General features: G+C 41.1%; 1 protein-coding gene and 1 long non-coding RNA gene across 2 annotated transcripts; both read right to left on the bottom strand.

Moving 5' to 3' along the window:
- Positions 1–4,995: 4,995 nt before the first annotated feature.
- LOC124676475 (ABC transporter G family member 1-like) lies at positions 4,996–22,442 on the bottom strand. The gene is made up of 8 exons (XM_047212525.1): positions 22,057–22,442; positions 19,160–19,239; positions 15,642–16,106; positions 6,483–6,566; positions 6,288–6,392; positions 5,985–6,173; positions 5,810–5,896; positions 4,996–5,732 (listed from the first exon to the last, which is right to left on the bottom strand). The coding sequence occupies exons 1-8, from the start codon at positions 22,430–22,432 to the stop codon at positions 5,109–5,111; spliced, it is 2,010 nt and encodes a 669-aa protein (XP_047068481.1). The 5' UTR covers positions 22,433–22,442; the 3' UTR covers positions 4,996–5,108.
- LOC124676476 lies at positions 11,315–14,602 on the bottom strand. Its single transcript, XR_006993650.1, has 3 exons — positions 14,236–14,602; positions 13,238–13,423; positions 11,315–11,798 (listed from the first exon to the last, which is right to left on the bottom strand). It is a non-coding gene; the product is annotated as an uncharacterized LOC124676476 (long non-coding RNA).
- Positions 22,443–23,402: the final 960 nt, after the last annotated feature.

The following is a 23,402-nucleotide window of genomic DNA, read 5'->3' as shown; positions in this document are numbered from 1 at the left end:
AGGTGTGTTGGGACTATCACAAAAGGCATACTTTGAGCGAGTACTAAAGAAATTCAATATGCATAAGTGCTCCGGCTCACCTGCCCCGATAGTCAAGGGCGATAAGTTTGGGACATTTCAATGTCCAGGAACCAAATTGAAGCTGATCGGATGAAGTCGGTTCCTTATGCTTCGGTTGTCGGAAGCATCATGTATGCACAAGTTTGTACACGCCCTGACTTGGCTTATATAACCGGGATGCTTGGCAGATTCCAATCAAATCCAGGACTAGACCACTGGAAGGCCGCAAAGAAAGTCTTGCGTTATATGCAAGAGACAAAAGGGTACATGCTTACGTACAGAAGGTCTGATAACCTACAAGTTGTTGGTTATTTAGATTCTGATCATGCCGGTTGTGTGGATAGTAAGAAATCCACGTCAGGTTATGTATTCACACCTGCCGGAGGAGCTATATCGTGGAAAAGCTCCAAACAAACGATAGTTGCTTCATCTACGATGCAAGCAGAGTTTATAGCATGTTATGAGGCCATCTGGGCAGAGTCTGTATGGCTAAAGAATTTCATTCCCGGACTTAAAGTGGTCGACGGCATTTCAAAACCACTTCTATTGTACTTGCGATAATGAACCCGCAGTTTTCTATGCGAATAACAACAAGTCAAGTGATGCTGCCAAACACATTGACATTAAGTATCATGTTGTGATGCATAGGATCCAGGATCAAACAACTAAGGTTAAGCATATAAGTACGACTCGTATGCTTGCGGATCCGCTAACGAAAGGCTTACCACCCAGAATTTTTCGTGAGCATGTTGCCGGCATGGGATTACTTGGAAGCTTTATGATTCCGGAATAAAGGGACCATAATAAGAACCACTCCCAATAAGTATTATGTTATCCATTTCAAGATAGGTCTGGTATGCCATAAGTGTTGAGGTTCAATAGCATTTCACTGGTTGTTGTAACACCTCACTTTGGTTTATTATTCCTATGGAGAATGGGCAAATGATGTTAAACCTAACGATCAAGGGGGAGAATGTTGGTTGATCCGTCGGGTTCGACGGTCATTTTCGGTTAACGAGAGAAAAGTCAAAACTTAACGTTAAAGGGATGGGCCCATTTGGACCAACGTCCGGGGCTTGATCCGTACGTGACCTGTTCTCGTATGTAACAAACGCACCACGATCGGGGGTGCCAAAACCAACTCGATGGTTTTGGTCCCCTGTTGCGTTGTGCCATATAAAGGGGGAGTACGGCGGAGATCGATATCCAAGTTAACGATCTAAACATCTGCTTCCCCCACATCCCAAAACTCTACCGATCTAGAGTGGCCGGAAGCAACGGGAAGACTCGGAACCTCGCCGTGCTGTCCCGGGCGGTGCGGGTGGCGCCCGGAGGGATCGGGAGGATCTCCCGATCGTCATCGACCCCAAGTTCGTCATCAACACCGCCACACCAAGCCTCGCCTCACGCGGGCGTCGATGGGATCGTCAGTGCCCAGTAATGCAACACATCTACTCTCTCTGTTTATGTTAACTAGGTGTTCTAGTTGCTACTTTTCGCGATCTTGTGCTGCAGCAGTTGTATTAGGTCTAACATCCACAACCCCACACACATCCGCTGGTCCTGCCGGTACAGCGGTACAGCCTACCTATCATGAGAATAAAGAGAGAAAAAATGATCAAAACCTATCAGATTGGGAAGACATATCAAGGTGAGAAACAAAAAGTGGAGTCCAGTAGCCGCTGCACCTTGAAGCCACAATGGCTGCCGAAGGGGAAGGGGCGGATGATGGAAGAAAAGAAAGAACCAAAGGAAGGCACCATGTATAGCAGGGGTAGGAAGTAACGTACGTCAACTTTGATTAAATGTAATGGAACGGGACGTAAGGGCTTCATCGTCATTACTCCTCTGTTGTCAGCCGTGCTTTTTTTTTTTTTGGTATCGCTACCGGTTTCTTCGCAACCAAGGAAGAGCTGCAGAGGAGAGAGACGATGATAGGGTCATCGCCGGCGTCAAGGGGAGATAAAGTGGCTCAAAGAACAAAACTGGGCCTTAAAACTATCCAAGAGTGCAACAACGAAAGTCTAGGAAAACCAGTTTTCAGTGCAACAGCCCATGATAAAATTAGCAGCCTCGCGGTCAAATCGGCCCAGTTAATAAGAAGGTGTCCAGCTCGATCTCCACAGTAGCAGCCCGCTAAAATGGGCCGGACGGGGACATGCGTGGCGGGACAGTAAAAATGTTCCAGCGATGCCAAGTCCGGGCTAACTAACGATCCAAATCGTTAAATAGCAGGATCGGACGGCTGGCGACTTCAATCTGTGAGGGCTCCTAACTCGTTCGTGAAGGGGAAATAAAGTGGCTCAAAGAAAAAAACTGGGCCTTAAAACTATCCAAGAGTGCAACAACGAAAGTCTAGGAAAACCAGTTTTCGGTGCAACAGCCCATGATAAAATTAGCAGCCTCGCGGTCAAATCGGCCCATTTAATAAGAAGGTGTCCAGCTCGATCTCCACAGTAGCAGCCCGCTAAAATGGGCCGAACGGGGACATGCGTGGCGGGACAGTAAAAATGTTCCAGCGATGCCAAGTCCGGGCTAACTAACGATCCAAACCGTTAAATAGCAGGATCGGACGGCTGACGACTTCAATTCGCTGTGAGGGCTCCTAACTCGTTCCATTATACTGTTAACTAATATGATTGACCGTTTGTAGGTGCCTTCATCATAGACAGTTCAAATTTAAAGCATCTTTAGCTGATCCCTAAAACAAGTAATAATTTTGTTTCACTCCAATAAACCACGCCTAGCCGAACCCTCAAACCGGTTAGAGGAGTACAATTTTTTTACTCCTTGGTCGCTCGGTTCCTTTTTTATACTCATCGACCGAGCGGTCGACTAAAACTCCCTCCACCCCAGCTGCGAGCCCCGAATCCCACCAAATCCGTGTTGGTTCCTCCCACCGCTACCGTAAGCTCACATTGGTGCCGCAGATGGCCGGATCCAGCCCCCGCCGTCCCCCTCTGCAGATTCGAAGCGTGGATCAACACCACAAGCAGATGTCCCGCAATGGCGCATCCCAAGGAGGCGGTAGCTCCTCCTGCCGCGGCCTATCCTCCTTCTCGTGGTTCCCCGACCTGCCACCACCGCAGAGGAACTACCTCGGCGTGCACCAGCGGGCACGGGGGTTGTGGGTTGAGGAGATCACCGACCACGCCACCCACAAGAGGATTTGGATTGGAACCTTCCACACCAGTCAATGTGCCTCCATGGCTCCAATGCGCGGTGAACCTCCCATTGGGCAGCCACACGTGTTCGGAGTTGGCTTCCGTCGACACTGTGTGGCCTCCGCCCGCGTGCTGGGGGAGGACATGCAGGACTACGAGCGCCTCGAGGTGGAATAGATTGCTTAGTTTGGTAGTAATTTAGTTATCCTAATAGTTTAAGTCGAGTAGAATGTTCTAGTTTGAGTCAAATTTGTATAAAACAAATTATGTTTAAATTGGTATGAATTTATGTTTAATGAGTCAAGTGTAAGGGATTGGACAGAAACGACTAATTTAGAGGACTAAATTTACTCCTTAAAAAATCAGGGGCCATTTACTCAAAAATTTGAGGAATTGGCTAGAGATAGCCTTACCCCCCTCAAAGAGGAGTCATCACGTGACGGTGAACAAAAATGTTGTCGAGGATGCCTAAAACCACAAACGTTTTCTTCACTGTGCTATCAATCTATCTCAGCCTATCCGTGACAAGTGCTACTCCATACGGGGCGGTTTACCAGTGATCCAACATGTGTGGTAGGCCTTTTTTTGGCAGTATTACAATTTACCTTTCCAACAATTAAAACGTAGAGTGCTCCTCCTTATGCCTCGCATTGCTCGACAGGGGCAAAGGGAAATGGGGACAAGGTGTTTCTGCACTCAGTGTATAATATGCTTCTGAATTTTGAAATGCATTTTAAAAGTATTTTAACATGTTAATTTTTTTAAAAAATACCGCACATATATTTCGATGTTCTATATGCTCGCGAAGTCGCTTCGTGAAAAACCGAATTGTTTTGTATTATATGTAAAAAGGACAAATTTGAAGTAAAAACTACTCTTCTGAAGATATTTCTTTATCTTTTTTATACATGACATGGAAAAAGGTTCATTGTTTTTTTTTTGCAAAATTTGGCGTGCGCACATAGAATGTCGAATGTACGCGTCAATTATTTTTTGGATATTTTTGCCATTTTAAAATATTGTTTCCGGTGGCAGGAGCATATGCACATGGGATCAAAAGTGCATATACATATGTGATCAAAAGTGCATTTAGGAAGTGAGCTTAGCTCACTTTGTTAGGGAAGTGGCTGTATAATCGAGCCACCCAAGTTCAAGTTCTTAGGGGTGCAGATTTAGGTTCTTATCATTTCAAAAAAATCATTGTTGGAGATTCCCCAACTGTATTCCATAAAAGAATATCAAAGTACATTGCGTGGAAAATGGATCTATTTTTGTGCTAGGCGGAGATTTATGACACTTTGTACAAGACTTCCTCGGGAATAGCATCAAGAGTATGGTTAACTATCTGACAGTTTCCACTTTTAAAAAGAAAACATAGTAAATGCATACACTCCCTATCCATATCCATATGAGCACCTTTTAGAGATTGAGTATAAGAAACCACTCTAGCAGATCTTGAGATTGACGAAATCACTACAGACGTGTCGTAGCGACGGGAACTTCACCTCACACCGCAAATATATTTTGCTTTTATAAGAGAATGAAGTGTCAACACCAGGGGTTTGTTGTTTTGGCATATTATAAGATTTGGACCCTATATAATCTATTTTTGTTGGTGCAGTTTATCATCATTAAAAGTTTGATCCATAATAGTAGAACACAACTAACTGATGAGAATATATTTCATAAAAAGCATGAGTTTCACAGCATGTGAGTTCAACACTTTGCGATGAACAACTTATTTGGTCGTATAGAATGGCAGTTTACTTGAGAGTTCATAAACATATAAAAATACAACTACGTTAATAATTACACGTATGGCAAGGTAATTACATTATGATAGGATTACAAAAGTATAATTTTAACTAAAAGAAACAAAATAATTTACACTTCTACTATAAACCGTTTTATCACGGGCTTTGCAACTTCAGAAACCTTTATAATGATCAAGAAAAGAAACCTGTAGAGGATACTCATTCCAAGTAATATTGCAAGATCAACCCACTTAGAGTGGCCCATCTCCACCTGTAAGTTGTTCTTCAGTATATGCTGACCACTAATGTTGAACCTTCCAGCACCACCTATATTTTCAAACACCAAGCCCAAAAATTCATTTTTGTACAATGCTTGAGTTGTGTATTTTTGGTATGATATGTAATAGGTTGGGTACTTCCATACTAGTTTTGGAAGGTCACTTGGAAGCCTAAAGAAACCAGCATTTAGCATCAATAAACCTTGTATCCCAGAACCTGTGACTACACCTAGGATAAAATCAGGCACGATTGCTGCAACAATCATCATCATACCCTCGACTAATATACTGCATGCCCACAGAGTTGCAGCAAAGAAGGAAAAATGGTCAATTCCTCTTTGAAGCCCAACTAGGTAATATGCTATTGCAGCGGGTAGAATGGAAATGAGGCCCAAGAATATAGTTGATGAAAGTGTGTTGGCTATTACGAATTCAGTAGCCCCATAGTGTCCAGTAAGCCATTCTTTCTGAAATATCTACATTAGAAAATGGCGATTTAACACAAACTCGTAAGAAAAAAAAATTGTTTAGATGAAAGGATAATGTTGCCCACCTTCATATCCTCTACAAATGATGGAAAACTTCCAATTGCCATCATTGTCACAAAGGTAGAAGTAAACATAAGCATGGATGCTCGTGCCTGAAATGATCAAGAAATAAGAGCAATAGGTCATTAGTACTCATTAACTGCACTTCTTTATCGTACAAATTTGAAATTGACAACTTACTTGTATTGATTCATAGCTGTCACCAACATTGAAGAAAATGGTCCCAATGGTTAGAAAAAGACCGATGTTGATAACAAAGCGTAACCAATAGTAGCCTAGGTCTCTGTACATGTTAATCATCGATCTTTTGGTTAGCGTAACTGATTTGGTAAGGAATGTAGCTTGTCTTTTCTGAATTATAGACACACCCTGTGCAAGCAAACACCGTCAAAACAAAAAAAAACATATAATCGAGACATATATAATTTTCGAAGATAATAAGATGCATTGAATCTTCATCCAAACAAACATATTCCTACTTACTTCCACTTCGGAACTTAATATACTAAGAGAGCTGGATGAGGCCATCAAAGTTTGGATTACGTTGGCAGCGTGGGGCACATTTATAGTAGATCCTTCCTCATATTCCTATAAAAACATGATGCACACGCCTTCAAACTTCATGGTGCATTAAATTTTCAAGAGAAAATGGAAAGCTTTGATAGATCCGTTTCATACCTCAAAGTCCGTGTTTATCATTCTTAAGAAATGGTCAGATGGATTCCTCCTCATTGGACATGGGAATCCATTAGAGTCAAAGAACTACAAGTAAAACAAATCAGCATGAGTGTTTCTGTACACATTGTAGATTTTGTTTTAATAATTGGAACATAACATCCAACAACCCACACATAACCATGCACATTAATCTTCCTAACTCACACCTATAACTAAAAGAGATTGAAAATAAATCTAGAATCTGGCGAATGCCTGCCTCAATGTCTCGCAATCAACAACAAATGTTGTTACTTAGAAAATACACGAGTAATGTTTAAACAAAAACACCACATGTGTTAAATATCATATTTTGTTATATAGGCGCTTTAAATGAGCAGTTAAACATCTTTATAGCTTCGAATGATGCATGTATGGTGCGATCAATTAATTTTTGACCTTATAAACCTTGCAATGTTTTCAAGGGAACATTTGCCGTTAGGGTTTTCAACACGTGTCAATCATCCAACAGTAAAAATGGCTAAGGATAAGTTACCGCTCAAATTACCCAAAATGGCGCCAAGATTGGCGGAACCGTTTGAATCTTTCATGGTTCCGGGTAAGGATTCAAAACAACGAGCCGTTATCTCTGCATGGGAGTAACCCAAAGATCCGTTGTAAAAATAAGGTCGATGGATGAAGTCCCGCGGGATGAAGAATTTTTCCAACATGCGAGCTGGAAAAGGAAGAATCATGAAGTTGGAGTTCTTCAAGTTTCCCCAAGTTATCTGAAGGATTGTCGGAAGCAAGATGATTCGAACAAGATGGAAACAAGAGGTGAATCTCGGAGAACTCTGGGGGCTACTGTTGTGGGTATACTTCATAGGTGTACCATCGATAGTGCCTAGATTCGGCAAGCCCGGGTGGCCCATAGACGGTGATGGTGGCATATGGTCCATCACCGTCTATGGGTCACCCGAGCTTGCCGGATCTAGGCACCGTCGATGGTACACTTATGAAGTATACCCACAACACCAGGACACCGTTATTTTCTGGCGTTTGCCAAAACACATTGTCTGATTGTGTCTTTGTTGGGTGCCATTATAATTTTGTGGCATATTTGCCAGAACACACCACCTATCCAAAACGGAAAAAATGCACTTTTGGCTTGGGTGATTGCTACGACTAGTTTTGAAGAGAAAATGCAAAACTTTCTGTTTTTGGATAGGTGGCGTGTTCTGGAAAATGTGCCGCAAAATAATAATGGTACCTGACAAAGATAAAATTGAGAGGTGTGTTTAAGTAAACGACGTAAAATAACGGTGTCATGTAGCGAATTTCCCCCTTTTTAAACAACAAAACTACAATTTTTTATTTTATTGCAAATACAATATTTATATAGTGAATTTTTTTTTATCATAGGGACTTGAATAATTCGCCCTCAAGTTGTGCTATGCACATCTACTAAATTTGGCAACCAATTCTTATTATGATGGCCTTAAAGGGGATTAATTTTGCAAGATGAAATCATGGAAGAATTGAACTTTGGAAAGGGAATAACTATTGCACCCTATTCTCTCCAAATCTCTTGTTCTTTTCATCTATGTTTTTCTCACCAGCAAAGTAGCCAAGGCCAAAAAACTCAGTACCCGTCATCATCTAGGATTAAGAAAACTGATCCTTACAATGGCGAAAATTTCTTAGGTTGCAAACCTTGAAATTCCAATACCATTTAGTTAGCAGTATGAATCGACTAAATGTGGTTTTATTGTGACATGGTATTCCAACGAACATAATTTATCTTGTTAACATATTCTAGGGCATATTTGGTCCAAAGAGATTAATATAAATTTCGGTGGATAACATTTATTATGCTATTTTACATACAGAGCTAGCTTGCTTTCTAGGATTGTAAACCACATGATTTTTTTAAATGTAATCTACCTTTCATTTCATTCCAAACAACATTCCATGGAGTGTAACCTAACATAAAATTACTCAATTTTTGGGACAAATATGCCAACCAACTAGTCAGGAAAGTTCTTGTATTTTTCTTGTGGTGCAAAGATATATTTTCTATTAGAGATTCATGTTTTTCAGTTCTTGTGAGAAATATGGCACGCTATCTCAATCCAACATTTTTTCCTGAGCCTATGTCCATAGAATCCTACAAACCAAATATCCCCTAAGTACCAAAGGGGCACACATTACTTCAAAAGTAGTGATGCAGGTAGTTTGGTCCTAAAAACATACTACCTCTATCCAAAGCTTAAGGCTTATATTATTTTTAGAAAGTCAAACTATGTCAAGTTTAACTAAGCTTTTACGAAAAATGACTAATATGCAAAATACAAAATTAATATTATTAATAGATAATAAAATATATTATCGTATGGTATCTACAAAATATTATATTTGTTGATAGATTATTCTAACAGTTTGATCAAACTTTACTTGGTTTGACTTTTTAAAAAAATGCCTTAAGCTTTGGGATGGAGGTAGTATAAGTTAGTTTGAGTAGCTATGTGTAGGAAAAGTTGTGCCTACGCAGGGACTCATCTACAACCCTACACTATTTGAAGTTGCTCTTTCAGTTTCTCCCAAAGTTTAAAGTATACAACCTTTATGTTTGGTAGGTGTACAATATATAGTAAAATAGATTGTGGATTTGCAAAAGGTAAAGTTAGATTTTTTTTCCTTCAATATCAATATGTTAAAAAACTTAATACAAAAAATCAATTTCTATATTTATATGGTATCAACAAAACCTAAACTATTTTTTACACATTTCAGTTCTAATGTTCCAGTGATCTGAAAAGTATTAGGTTCATATGTTTTTTTTATTTAAGAGAAACACAAAAGACAATTTGCTACAAAGTGAAAGAAATGAATCAACGTGAATCTTGATGCAAGCACCTATGTCATAGATAGGGGTGTGTAGGTAGGGCCGCAAACAAATAGGGTATATAATATTGGCGCCGAATTTATTTCCGAATCCGTTTTAGAGTATCCAGTTTGACATTGGATACGATATAGGATATGGTATGAAAAATTGTGCCCGGATATCCCTATCCGAAATTATTTATAATTATTTGATGGTTTCTATCTTAATAATCTGATTTGGATCCGAAAGCTTGAAGATAACAAAACATGTTCAGTAATTAGTGAGTTGCCTAGTTTACCTGTTAACAAATAGCTCGCTTCCATAGTCACTGTATCGGATATATGCATGCTTTAGTGTTAGCTTAGATCTTGTGTTTGGCGTTAATGCATCCATATAAACCTAATTTCTTTATGTGGTTACGTTATATATATTCATTCTATTGTGTCACATATTTTATGGATACGTCTAGCGAGCGGCTGCATGCCCGTTGGTCATTCTGAGCGGTCATACCAAAATGGAAAGTGCTCACACAAACGGAAAGATGTGTCCAGCTGTCAAAGAAATGGTAGGCTAGCTCATATCACTTTGCCGTTTAAAAAAAACTATAACTTTTAAACCGTGCGACGAAATTACAATCCGTTTTCACTTTTAGAATCCGAACGACGAGAGCTTCGAAACTAGACCATATTTTCATATGTTTCGACGCAATTTTTTAACAAGCAAATTTGATGCGCGACATAGCAACTTTGTTTTGCAGGAAAACAATTTTGGTATGCGGCAAAGCAACTTTGGTGTGCAATGAAAACACTTGATTCACAACGATGGTAGACTTCACAACAGCTGCAGCAACAACTCCTAATGTTACTCGACACTAAAATTGCTCGGCCGAGTACCAAAGTTGCTCGCAGGACACTAAAAATTGCTCGGTCGGGCGCCAAAGTTGCTCTGCAGGGTTCAAAAACTGCGTCGCCGGGCACCAAAGTTGCTATGCAGGGCACTTAAGTTGCTTCGTCACACATTCAAATTGCTCCCATGGACACCAAAATTGTTGTCGGGCACTAAAGTTGTGTCTTCGTGCACCAAAAAGTATACATGTTCGTTGCACACCAAAGTTGCTTTGTCGCACACCAAAGTTATTTTGCTGCACAATAAAATTGATCTTTCGCGCATCAAAGTTGCTTGTTAAAAAAATCGTCAAAACATATGAAAATGTGGTCTAGTTTCGAAGCTCTCGTCATGGAGATTTTAGTAGTGAAAACGAATTATAATTTTACCGCACAGTTTAAAAGTTACAGTTTTTTTAAAATAACACATGATATCAGCTAGCCTACCATTTCATTGACAGCCGGACTAAATAGCTGTCCTCTAGTGCGTATGCTCGGGACGTTCATCCGGCACGCGGCCGCTCGTAAGATTTCAGGATATTTTATTTTATAAGTGTTTTGATAAACTAGTTTATCAATTACTTTTGGTTGTATGGTTTGCCGACCTACTTATGCGCTGCATATCAGATCATATTTGTGTCCGCTATAAGTCCGCTTCATTCCCATTCCGAATCCACGATCTCATATATCCGTATTTAAATCCATAACCGGCTATTATCCCATCCGTTTCGAATTTATCGAGAAAATACGATAACAGTAAAATCCGATCCAATCCTATAACATCCCTATGCGCAGCTGAGTCTCCACTACTATTAAACAAGCAAACTTGATCTTTCTTAAGTGCACCCGGCTAATCGTACATGAATCAACCATAACCGTCCGATCGTTTCCACTTTGTACAACTAACGTCACAGATGCAGCCAATTAAAGCTAATTGTGCACCCAGCGATTACCAGGGCGGAGCACACCCAGCAGACGAAAACTTCCGCCAAACATCCACGCCCACCAGCAGAAAAAAAACCCTGAATCAACGGTGGATGGACTAATTGCTCTCACCATCGCTCCAGGAAAAAAGGCAACATGCTGAATTAACGGTGAAGTAATATTGCTCTCAGGATCGCATACTCCAAAGCGCTCCAGGAAAAAAGGCAAGAATCTGAATTAACGGTGGACTAATATTGCTCTCAGGATCACCTACTCCAAAGCGCCTGTCACTGATTGCTCTCACGATCGCCTCCTCCACGGCGCCTGTCTTACCCGCGACCTCCTTCCCTGCCTGTCGACGCCATTCCCGCCCGCCGCCTCCAGGCCGCCACGATCCTGCCTGCTTGCCGCCAAGCCTGTCATATGCCATCCTAAACCATGCACTACCAGGCCTGCCATGCGCCGTACTGACCCACGCGCCACCTAACCTGTACGCAACTCGCCGTGGCAATCGCCCTGGAGACCGCGACCTGCAGCCAACGACCTCGACCTTCATACGAGGTATGATATTCTGGTTCTTCAGTCAATCAACATGTAGACCGGCCCTGGATGTCTCTTTCCGTGAAGTACGTGTCGACATACATGATTCTGAAATGTAAATGCATAAACATAATGAGTTCTTACAAATTCAAGTTGGGTCTATTGTTGGTGCTTTGTACCTACATCATAATGCATTAAAATTCCAGCCATATGTAAATCACACTGTCATGGGTTATTCTTATACCTGTTTGGCAGGTTTTCTGGTGGACGTCAAAATAAGTGAGAGTACTGGGCCTCTTATAAAACTTTGTGCTGTCATTTTTTCATCTTCTACATACATTCTACATATGGCTTCTAACGCTCGCAACGGGCCACGGACCCCGTTCAGGGATATAAGCAACAACCACTCCTTTGGTAAATATAATATCAACAACCAATACCTCATGATCCCTAACGGTGCTTAAATTCTCATCTATGTCATGTATCTATGCAGACCCTAAAGAAATAAAGAGGCAGAGGGACAGAGAACGGTATGCACTAAATAGAGATGACATCCTAACTATATGTTGCATTGTCAAGGGGAGTGTCAAGAAAGACGACACGGATTTTGGCCAAGCCGAACAATGAAGTTGATAAATCTGGGAAAAGCACCAAAAACATTGTCTATCGAGATGTTTTAGAGGAGTGAAGAAGGTGTGTTAGGTTTATTTGCATCTATGTTGTTGTATCTACATAACTATATTTGCTGCAACCATGTTTCTTGTTCATTTGCAGGTACAGTTCAGACCAAACTATATATAAGCATGAAAGAGGATGGACGTCGATGCTGGATATAAATGAGTCACTGATTTGTACAAGTCACCAGATCTGTATCTATAATACCCCCACTCTGAAATAAAGCATGGGATGCTTTGCTATTCAGTGACTATACAGAGTTTCTTTTTGTATTTTATCAACAATAAAGGTCATTTTCAGGAAGTTTTTGACCAATTTTACATTCAGAGCACGGTGCTTAATAGTTTTGGTGCCGCTGATGATAAACATAAAGCATGTGTGATTGTTATTTGTCATTTCTATGTTTATGCCGAATCTCTCAAAACTTGGTACTGTGTCTTATCTTATCTATCACCTACTTGCAGAGTCACTATTTTTTTAAGCTTGCCACATCCATGGCTATAATTACCCCACTCTGTAATAAAATAAAGCATGGGATGGCTCAACTATGTTCTCAATATGCCTTCTTCGCTTTGCTATTCAGAGCTGAATGTATTACACGATGGTTTTTAACAACTACATATTCACTTTATTATTGTCCATTTGGCAGTATTTCCATTTTATGTTTGAAATGTTTGAATATTCAGATCCATGAATCGAAGCTGAATTCAGGGTAAATTTTCATGTTCAACAATATGGTACAAGGCAAACAGTTTTCGGGTATCTTTGATTTTTCTCAAATGCAAGTGGCATATGTAATAGTAGTAGTCAACCTCCAGTCGCAACAAGTAATTCACCAAGCTAGCGATTGAGGAATTCAAGCAAGCACATACCTTCTTTATCATGCTTGCTGGAGGACGCTATATCTGGGGCTTCAAGCGCATGTATTGGATCCGAGGCTTGTTTTCTTTTGTTATCCACATCTTACTTCCTTAGAACATGACTGTATGAAACCATTGACCACTTACATGAGTACTGACTCTTTGTAGCAGCCCAGACAATAATGACTCAATATAAACCTGAATTTTAGACATTTAAATGACACAATCAGCATCTTTCACAATAGAACAATACCAGCATACTTTAGATTTCTAGACACAGCACAATGCCTTCTCTTTTGGCACTGACATTCAGAGTTACCCATGCTTCTGTAGTAGATTCTGCTTATCTCTAGCATTACTACCCTACAGAGCTGTGCTCTAATTAAGTTCCAACTGTTCAATATCACCTGATTTCAGCTGGGTACATAGGCCTCTCAATGTCTCTAACAAGAATAATATTGATCTCTTTGTGGTAATAAGACTTCTTGTTTCCAATTTGTCTATGCTTTTTTGTTTTTTTAATCCTCACCGACGGCGCACTAGAATTGTGCTCCAGTGTACTACTTTAAAACATATAGGAGCTATCAAGAACGAGCAAGTCAAAAAATTATTATTAATCTGTTTCATGCATCAAAGCAAAAACTAATCTTGTGCATTTTTTTATTTTGTGAAACAATGGCTGTTGAAGAAACTTGCACTTTTGCAATCACGATGGTTTCAGTTGATAAAATTTTGTAGGCTGATGACTTGTACAGAGATAAATACGAAATAATCCTTGCTGAAAGGAAGGGGGAACAATTAATTAATGCATTAATTTTACTAGGAATTGATCGGGACTAAAAACAGGTTTGGAAAGTGTTCTGAATGCGCAGTTAAGTATTTCATCACAAGACTAACATCTATGAAACTGTTTGTTCAGTGGGATGCTTGCCAAGACAGAAATTGAAGTGTCTTGAGAAGCAGCAGGCCAAAATAAATGCTCTAGAAAAGGTAAATAAGCAGAAACGAACCTAGATCAGAAGCAACAGACTCGACAACGGTGGAAGCACTTCATCCGCCTCCAGCTGCACATCGAATGCATCTGCGCATATGGCTATGCAGGGATCTGTGTCTGTGGATGCTTGGAGGAAGGGTGGAGCTAGCTCCAGCGCCTCCTCGGGCTCTTCTCCGGCTGGAATGGACGAAGAGGGGCGAACAAGATCAGGGCATGCTGACCACGCTTGGAAATGGCGACATCAGCGGGTAGTAGGGAAAGGGCCAGCCGTCCCGGGAGCGCTACGAAGGCATGGAGGGGAAGAGCTTGCGGCACTAGCAGGGTGGCCCTCGCGCCGGCAGAGGGGAGAGCCCGGTCCTCCTGCCGGCAGCGGGGAGGCGATGGACGCGGCAGCCAGGGGATAACGTTTTACGCGGAGAGGAAGCTTTTTTTTTTTGGTGTGCGCGGGTGTGCGCGGAGAGGAAGCTTGAGAGTGGGGATTGTAAGAGCATCCCTACTCGTTGGCGCTCCCCACGCCCAAATCCAGCGAAATTTTCGTCCGGATTGGAGGAAGATTTGGCGTGGGAAGGAGTAGTTTCCCAGTCGTGTGCTTCCCAAGCGGCGTTTCTCGGGGAAAAAGAGGATGACTCGGGGAATCCGGACGAAAGAGGAGACACGTGGGCGTGGACGGTTGGTTTAGCTTCATCCGGAGTCCCCGGGAGACCCCCGGGAAACCGAGGATGGCATGGGGAGTCCGGACGAAAATAGGCTCAAATCCGGACCAAAACGAGGAACCGGGGGCCTGACTGGGCAGTTTTTCGCCGTCCGGATGAAAAAAAGTGGCCGTGGGGGGCTCTGTGGGGAGACGAGTGGAGATGCTCTAACTGATCGAGGAGAGAGAAGTGCTTCTCCCGTTGCGATTTTTTTATATTTTTGCAAGGATGTAAAACGTTATGTTAGGGAATTTCGGAAAAATAAATTATGTTAGGATTTTAGAATTTTGAAGGTCTACTTTGCTTCCAAATTGAAAAATAAGATTACTGATATTTATCTTCTCCAAATGATTATACCCCCAAGAGGATAGCGACATTCGGAGCTATCGTGCCGTCAGTTTTTGCTTGAAGCAACCGAACCTCCGCACTCCCACGTTGGTAGACGAAGATGAGGGACATCACATTTAAATGTATGGGTTGCGATAATTAAATCGGGTTGGAGGGTGTAATATTTTTTACCTCGTGATATGGGTGAACCGAATCATGCACACACACGTTTATAGTGTCCACCCATTAGACATATTTAAGTCGCATAGTGAATGAAAAATCCATAAAAAAGCAACTCAGTAAAAGATAAGTAAAAATTAAAATATATTATTTAATACGTGTGTTACACGTGCACGTTTACTAGTGCAGAGAAAGAACACTCTCGCTAGTTGCCTAAACGTACCTCTATAGCTTTGGCTGCTGGACCGAAATAAACCGTCTTTCCGTTGGCCATCAGGCAGAGGCCATGGAAGAGCTCGAACACCTCCGTGCTCGGCTGGTGGACGGCGGCGACGACCGTCATCCCACCTCTTTGGGCGATCCGGGCTATGCGGCTCATGACATGGTAGGACGCGGCGCTATCGAGCCCGCTTGTCGGCTCGTCGAGGAAGATGAGCGAGGGCGACGCCAGCAGCTCGATGCAGATGCTCACCCGCTTCCGCTGGCCGCCGCTGATGCCTTTGCTGACGCGGCCGCCGATCCGGGTGTCGGCTACCGCGGCGAGCCCCATCTGCTTGATAGCATCGTCGGCGCGCGACCGCTTCTCCGAAGGAGACATGGAGTCCGGCAGCTGGAGCTGCGCCGAGTAGCGCACGGCCTCCGCCACCGTCAGCGTCGTCATCAGCACGCTCTCTTGGGTCACGTATGCCTACAGTGATTACATGCATCAGTGCATCATGCATGCGTCTGGAGGTTAGAGAAATTATCTCTACTATTAAGAGCAAACTGGTGAATGCCTGGTGTCACATTTTCAGGATGGACAATAATACCCCCCACGTCTTTATCCTACCAAACAACTCAATCCTACTATTTCTCAACTAACACGTCTTTATCCTACCAAGAAAATCGGCCATAGCTTTGGTGTCACACGTCGAAGAAATTACAAAATATGCCACCGCAGACGCACTCTCCGCAAGCGCAGTTCTCCGGAATTCCCAGTTCTCCAGCCTGAGTATTAGGAACGATTGACTATCCTATCACCTCGCACGATTCTGTTAATTTGTTTCCTGTTGTTGGGCTTTTCCGTTCTTTTCTGAAACTACTCGCGTGATCTATGGAGTCCTTCCAAAAAAATACTTCTAATATTCTGTTCGTCCATCTTGATCTGCTCGCAAGAAGGCAACGCCGGTAACGACCAAGTACTGTCTCCCTGGTCCGGCGCACCACCGGATTACCTCGTCTCTGTATCGGTTCCTCGAACGACGGGGATGGTTCGGGACGAAGTTGGAGGATTCGCGCTAGGGTTTATGGGCGAGAGGAATGAGAAGATCGGCGTCGTCGCGTGATTCTGTCGCTGTTGGTTTGGGGATTTAGTTTTTGGGTGGAGAGAGAAAGAGCAGCAGTAGTAGGTGAGTCTGGGAAGAAGAGCCTAACCAAGGGACGGCAATGGCCTCGACCAAGGACGGGAGAGGCATATTCAGGTGAGTTTCTCTACGATTCGTCCTCTGCTCTTCATTGTATTTTCTCTTTGATAATTAGATTTATTCCTTTTTGTGCCCAACTGCCGGTCTAACCTCATCAAATTGGACTCAATATTTGTAGGATCTGCCGGCAGTGATAAAGATGCTTGATCGAGGATGGGGGCGTAGGGGCGCTGTAGTAGGGTGAGATCAAGCACCATCCACCTACATGGAGAGATGGGATCGGCTTGTGCAACTGAGAAGTGAGGACAGAGGAATGGCGGCGTTGCTACAGATAAACTGGGTGGTTACTTTTTCGGAGGGGGAGTCAACCCTGCAGTAATGATGATGAGCCTGCAAGCTCTCTGCTAACTCTAGAATTTTTGTTTATTTCTTTGGTGATTTCTCTTTGTTACTGACCATTGTGATTGTTATGTTTTCGTAGGTCATAAACAATTATTACGACAAATTGGTTCATTTTGCAGAGTTCACATCCTGCCATGACAGATTGTTTAGTTATTTCACCTCTTTCAAAAGAATTTATCGCTAATGATATTATGATAATGCAGCTTATTCCAGTCAGAGGCGTTGTAGTCTCTACCTCTCATGAAGTCCATTACAAGCATGGATGGATCAAACTGTTAATATGTAATCCATGGACTTTCAGGTGAAGAAAAGGAGCCTACACGTTGGGTGTTCTCCTTCAGTACTTGGAGGTTTCACCGATGCATCCAGTTAAACTGAACAATGTCATGTCTATGTACCACTTACGTATATCAGATTTTGAACCACCTCTTGTTGTTCAGTTAAAAGTCTTGCACAAGTATACTGTACTATTTGCATGCAGTGGTTGTTGTTTCTTATTCTCTGATCATTACTGCGCCGAAAACTTTTCAGGTAGGAAAGTTGTTGCTCATTGTTTTTGGTGACGTAAAAATACTTTAAGTGTTTGTACCATGGGTTCAGAACTTTTACCCAGTACTAATTTTCGTTTGATTAATGTGTCTCCCTCCCTCCTGCTGCAATTTCGGTTACATTTGACATCCTCAAAGTATGTCTATGATGATGAATTATATCTGCTGAGAGCCGGTACTAAGAGCTCCTTGGAGTCTTAGAATTTTAACAAGAGATCACATCTTTGTTCTTCAATAATAGTTCTGACATTCTTTAGCACAATCTGTTTATTATCTTCTTCATTTTTGTACCACTTCCTCATTATTTTCAGGTCCTACTATTTGAGTAAATCAAGCCCAATCATCAATGTTTGGGCAGTGACTTAGTGTTGGAGTGTGCCGGATTGGCAAACTTGACAGGATACAAGGGGCAAATGTGTTACTTGTGTGAGAACAGAACAGTTCTAGATCCTTTATAAAGCAGTCCCCCTACTGTCTTGCATATCTTTTAGCTACCAAAGTGTCATATATTCGTGGTGTTGAATTGTAACAAAGTACATATTACTAGCAACAAAACTATGTGTTTGGAGCCATTCTTTATTGAGAACAAATTTGAGTTTATCAATCATTTTACTTTACTCCTCCCTCCGTCCTATAATACAAAATGTTATTACATATTATGGGATAGAGGGAGTCGATAGATTTTAATTTCACATCAATGTTTAAATAAGTTTGAAGTGACTTATGTTTGTATTAACTACGCCTGGGTTTGGCCTAATTAAGAAAAAGTTTGTGTGCCCAATTTTTGTGCCGATTCTAATTGACCAATAGAAACATGTAAACGGATACCATCCCATCCACTTCATATCTTTCTAACCAAATAAAACACAAAACACCATCCTCCAAAACTTGGACCATCCATCCCCTCCGTTTTAATAATTCCAGCCAAACGGACGCTTAAATCAACTACTATTCAAACATGAATTTGCATTTGTACATATTTTTTTTTACATGATCTAGATCACTTAAGATTTAGATTTTTGTGGTATGATAAAAACAAGTATTCATCATGTGGTAAATTTCTATAAGAAGGAAAAAAAGATATATTGGTCTCTCAGCTATTAGTTGAGTGTATATTCTCTATTCAAAGGATCAAACCCTCCACAGGTTCTAGCAAGAAGTTAAACCTGTTAAAAAAATTCCTATGTTTTTATGGTGCCTCACATGTATGAGTTACATCAACTCTATTTTATTATTAAGTGTTTTACATGTCACACTTACTAGCATGTGTGTTACGTGATTTGAATTATGATGGTATCAACTGCTGCGTTTGTTGTTCCGTGGCAACGCACGGGCATTCTGCTAGTTAGGCAGTAACACGCAAACAATCCACGGTATGGGCAGCTTACGGAGGTGCCAAATGCAAGCTTCTCACGCCGACCGTTGATCATGATGTCTCCTCTCCCTTTCATGCTCGGCCCAAGTCGTCCTGTTTAAGCTGTTGAATATAAATACACTGTCTAGTCTCTTTTCATCAGTTCGGACTTTTGGTTCAATTGGCTAGTGCAGCAATCTTTCATAAGCATGTATTCAGCCAAGATACTACTACGCCTATAGATGAAGTGTAAGTACCCACAAAAAAAAGTGTAAGTACGGCCGGCGCTGACACAGATACTGAGTATTAAGTACCCATGTGGAAGAGCAGAAAATACAGAGCAAAATGCAATAGTAATAGGAAATGTTCTCACTGGACCAATTTTTATTTCCAAGTTGATAATCCTTTTAATTAAACAAATGATAATCATGGGAGTTCTTTTGTATACTTAAAAAAAGCATTCAATTTGCTTCTCATTAGACTGAGAAACACCAAGGTTTTGGTTACCGGACAAATTATCGTGGTTACCGACTTACCGCCCGTTAACCCGTTTTACCGACCCCTCCTGGGTAATGTTCTTACTGGCTGAAAATTTTCGGAATGGTTCAAACCGTGAAACGTACATAAAACCTTATACCACTTATATATATCTAACCGAGGATCCTAGATTCCTAGTACATCCTAAAAAGATATGATTTGGATGAAGTAGCTACTAGGACCAACAAAGATATGAATGCCTTCTAGCAAAGAAAATGAAAGATATCAAAATCCAAGCAGTAAAGGGAATATTTGTATTTCTAGGTTGGCAATTATGGCTTGATTGGCACATTTGAACTGTTTTGTGCAATTTAATGATTAGAAAGGTCGGAATGTCTATTTCTAGGTGGATTAAATATTTTATTTTCTAAATCGACAAACTTGGCCACTGATTATTTATTTTGAAACAAATAATACTCACATATTTTAGAAATTATGTTCAAGATTACATTTAAAACTATCAAATTCTGAAGGTTAAAATATTTTCTGGATGCATTTGTTTAACCATCTTGGTTTCTAGGGGATATTTTTAACGGAAAAATCTGGTCTGACCTGATCTGATTACATCCCTGTATAAAAGGAGTGAGAAATACAATCATGCATGCTACGGGGCTCATATATTTTCAAAATCATGCCAGCTGATCCCTTCCCCACATTCACGCTTATCTCTATTCTCCAAATAATGGTTGCACCAACATACGCAATTGGACTAGCTTAATACCTTGTGCGTTATTAATATAAAAATTGTACATGGAAACATTGTTTACCTTGGTTTAATATAGATCCTTATGTCGGGGACAATGCGCTTATGTGATGTTTGAACATGTTACAACAAAAGCACATGGTTTCCTCTCTATTTCTCTCTATATCGATCGAAATCCTAATAAAATAAGCATACAAATATTTATAGACTCCTTCCCCAAAATAAGATGCGTACGATTATATCTAGACATGTTTTTAATGTACGTAGATATGTCTGTATCCAGAAAAAAGTTAAGCAAATTATTTGAAAACGAAGGAAATGCATAAAAAAAAACTTAGCTATGGGGAAACTGCTGAAAGAACGTGCCCCTACACTATAAAATTGTTGGGTGGTTTTAGAAAATATTATTATTTGTGCATGTGATTAGCTTTGATTTGCCTCCATCGCCACAGTTTACATGTATCATGTCTCGTAGCTTCAAAGAGAAAACTGGCATGTCCATACTTGTTATATGCTCTATACCTTGACATGAAATCAATCAAATAAAATAATAAAATAATTGGGAATTAAAAAACATATTAATAGACATGGATGCTGCTCTATTTTGTAGTATACGTGGAGAAACAATGCAAATGCGGCTATTTGTGTGTAGGACTAGTAGTAAGAAACTAAAAATAGTACTTTCTTCATCCTAAAATGTAATGCATCCTTAAATTTTGCTGGTTAGCAATTTATAACTTTGACTATAATTTATGATTATAATATATTTTTCAAAATTTGTAGGAAAAAATATGAAATAAAAGATATTTGCAATATGAATGTAACGATACCATTTATATATTCTGAATCCATATACTTTGGGACGCAATTTTTTGGCACATGGGGTAAACTCCAAAATTTGTGATAATTTCAAATATTGGAAAAAATTCCAAACCTCCTAGAAACAAAAGAAGATCAAGTATTGTACTTGTATAGAAATGTTTGGGCTCGAAATGGTTCCAATGGTATCCATGCTTGTTTGATTTTGTCATCATGGATACCATCGGAATCATTTCGAGTTCGAATATTTTTGTACGAGTATAATACTTTATCATGTTTGGTTTCCAAAGGATTCGACTTTTTTTGCCCTTTTTTAACTACTATTTTTTTTGCACCCATGAGCATGGATGTATTTTCCTATAATTTGATACATATATTAAAGTATAATTAATGCACCAAAAAAGTGGAAAAATATTTTGGAACGATGGAGTATTAGTTAGCAGGCATGCATCCTTGGCTGACCCCTACTAATAACCAAATAATAAGTGTGCTCATCTGACCCCGAACCCATCACCATCGACATATAACTACTACTCACCATCTCGATTCTTCCAAGCTACACTATGGCGTCCTCAAGTTCATCCTGTGTATGTTGTCCAGGTGCAGGACAACTCGACACACCCCCTTTCTGCCTGGTAAAAATGAATCTCAACCCCCTCCGCACGGTAAGTGCCTGCGTGATATACTGCTCGCCGAACTTATCAAACATCGCGTTCATTAATTTACTAGCTTGCACACTCCACCCAGCGCACAGTACAAAATCATGCATGTCAGCATAAACTGTTTCCTTTTTTATTTGCGAAGTGTGTAAGTTAACCAAAGTTGAACATGTGAAGCTAATTTCGAGCCTTTAGGGGGAGGAGAAGCTATACCAGCTAGGGCATCAAGCAGAGTAGTTTTGCCACAGCCCGAAGGACCCATGAGAGCCAGCACTTCGCCGGGGCGCGCGTACCCGCTAAGCCCGTCGAGGATCACAACATGGCCCTTTCTCCCGTTCGTGGCCGTCACTGATAGATCCTCCCACGTGAGAAATACCTCCGACACGCGAGACTCCTCTCTCCAGTCGCCAGCTACCCCATTGGCCGGCGAAGGCGTCGATGGCTCGGAGCTACGACGTGGGAAGAAGATGGGGCTTAACTGGCACGACGACCAGCTGCGCCATGAAGTCACGATGGTGCTCGACGTCGACCGGATTGGCCTGGACGGGCTCGGCGTAGGAGCCCAGCGAGGCAGTGGTGACGCTGCCATATATACTCTCTAGTTGCTTTTGTGTTGTAGTTTTGCGAGTGTCTACCAGCGCCTTATATAGGAGTCTAAAGTTTGTGGTGACGATGTGTAGAATGCTCCTGTCTCCTAGCTAGCTAGTGAACTGTGTATCAAGTCATATATGTGGCCAAATTGCGTGGGATGTGTCTCTTTTACGGCCAGATGTTCTTCTTAGAGGGTTTATTTCCTTTTTTCTTTTTGCTGCCATTGGCATAAGTAGCATTTTATTAAGTTAGGTTTTCATTTTGGAAATATGAGGGTGACTTAGCATTACGTAACACTACATTGTGGAATTGTGTGGGCGGAAACGATAGCCCGTTAGGGCTTCGTGTTACGTGTTATGTATCGTAGGAAAAACCCCTACGATGATGTATATACATGAACGTATATATACGAGCGGAGTACTACTCCATGTTGTATATTATACATGGGATATTACAAAGGTTAACACCCCCTTAATCTAAACCTGGGGAGAGGTTGAGATTACGACTGAAAGCATCTAAACTCTTAACAGGAAGAGCTTTTGTAAAACCATCTGCAAGCTGATACTTGCTAGATATGAACCTGATATCAAGTAACTTGTTCGCAACTCTTTCACGTACAAAGTGAAAATCAATCTCAATATGTTTTATCCTGGCATGAAAAACAGGGTTAGCAGACAAATAGGTTGCACCTAAATTATCACACCATAAGCATGGTTTTTCTCTCAGTGTAACACCAAGCTCATGAAGCAAAGCTTTAACCCATATCAATTCAGCAGTAGCATTGGCCATAGCTTTGTATTCGGATCAGTGCTTGAACTTGAAACAATATTCTGGCACTCCATGAAATCAACTTAGGACCAAAGAAAATTGCAAATCCTCCAGTGGATTTTATGTCATCAGGACAGCTAGCCCAATCTGCATCAGAGAAAACATTAAGCAACAAAGACGGTGAGCGCTTAAAGGTAAGC

This window comes from Lolium rigidum, chromosome 7, assembly GCF_022539505.1.
Source record: "Lolium rigidum isolate FL_2022 chromosome 7, APGP_CSIRO_Lrig_0.1, whole genome shotgun sequence".
In the NCBI taxonomy this organism is placed as follows: domain Eukaryota; kingdom Viridiplantae; phylum Streptophyta; class Magnoliopsida; order Poales; family Poaceae; genus Lolium; species Lolium rigidum.
Note: the sequence above shows the minus strand (reverse complement) of the source record. Positions and strands in the feature narration are given on the sequence as shown.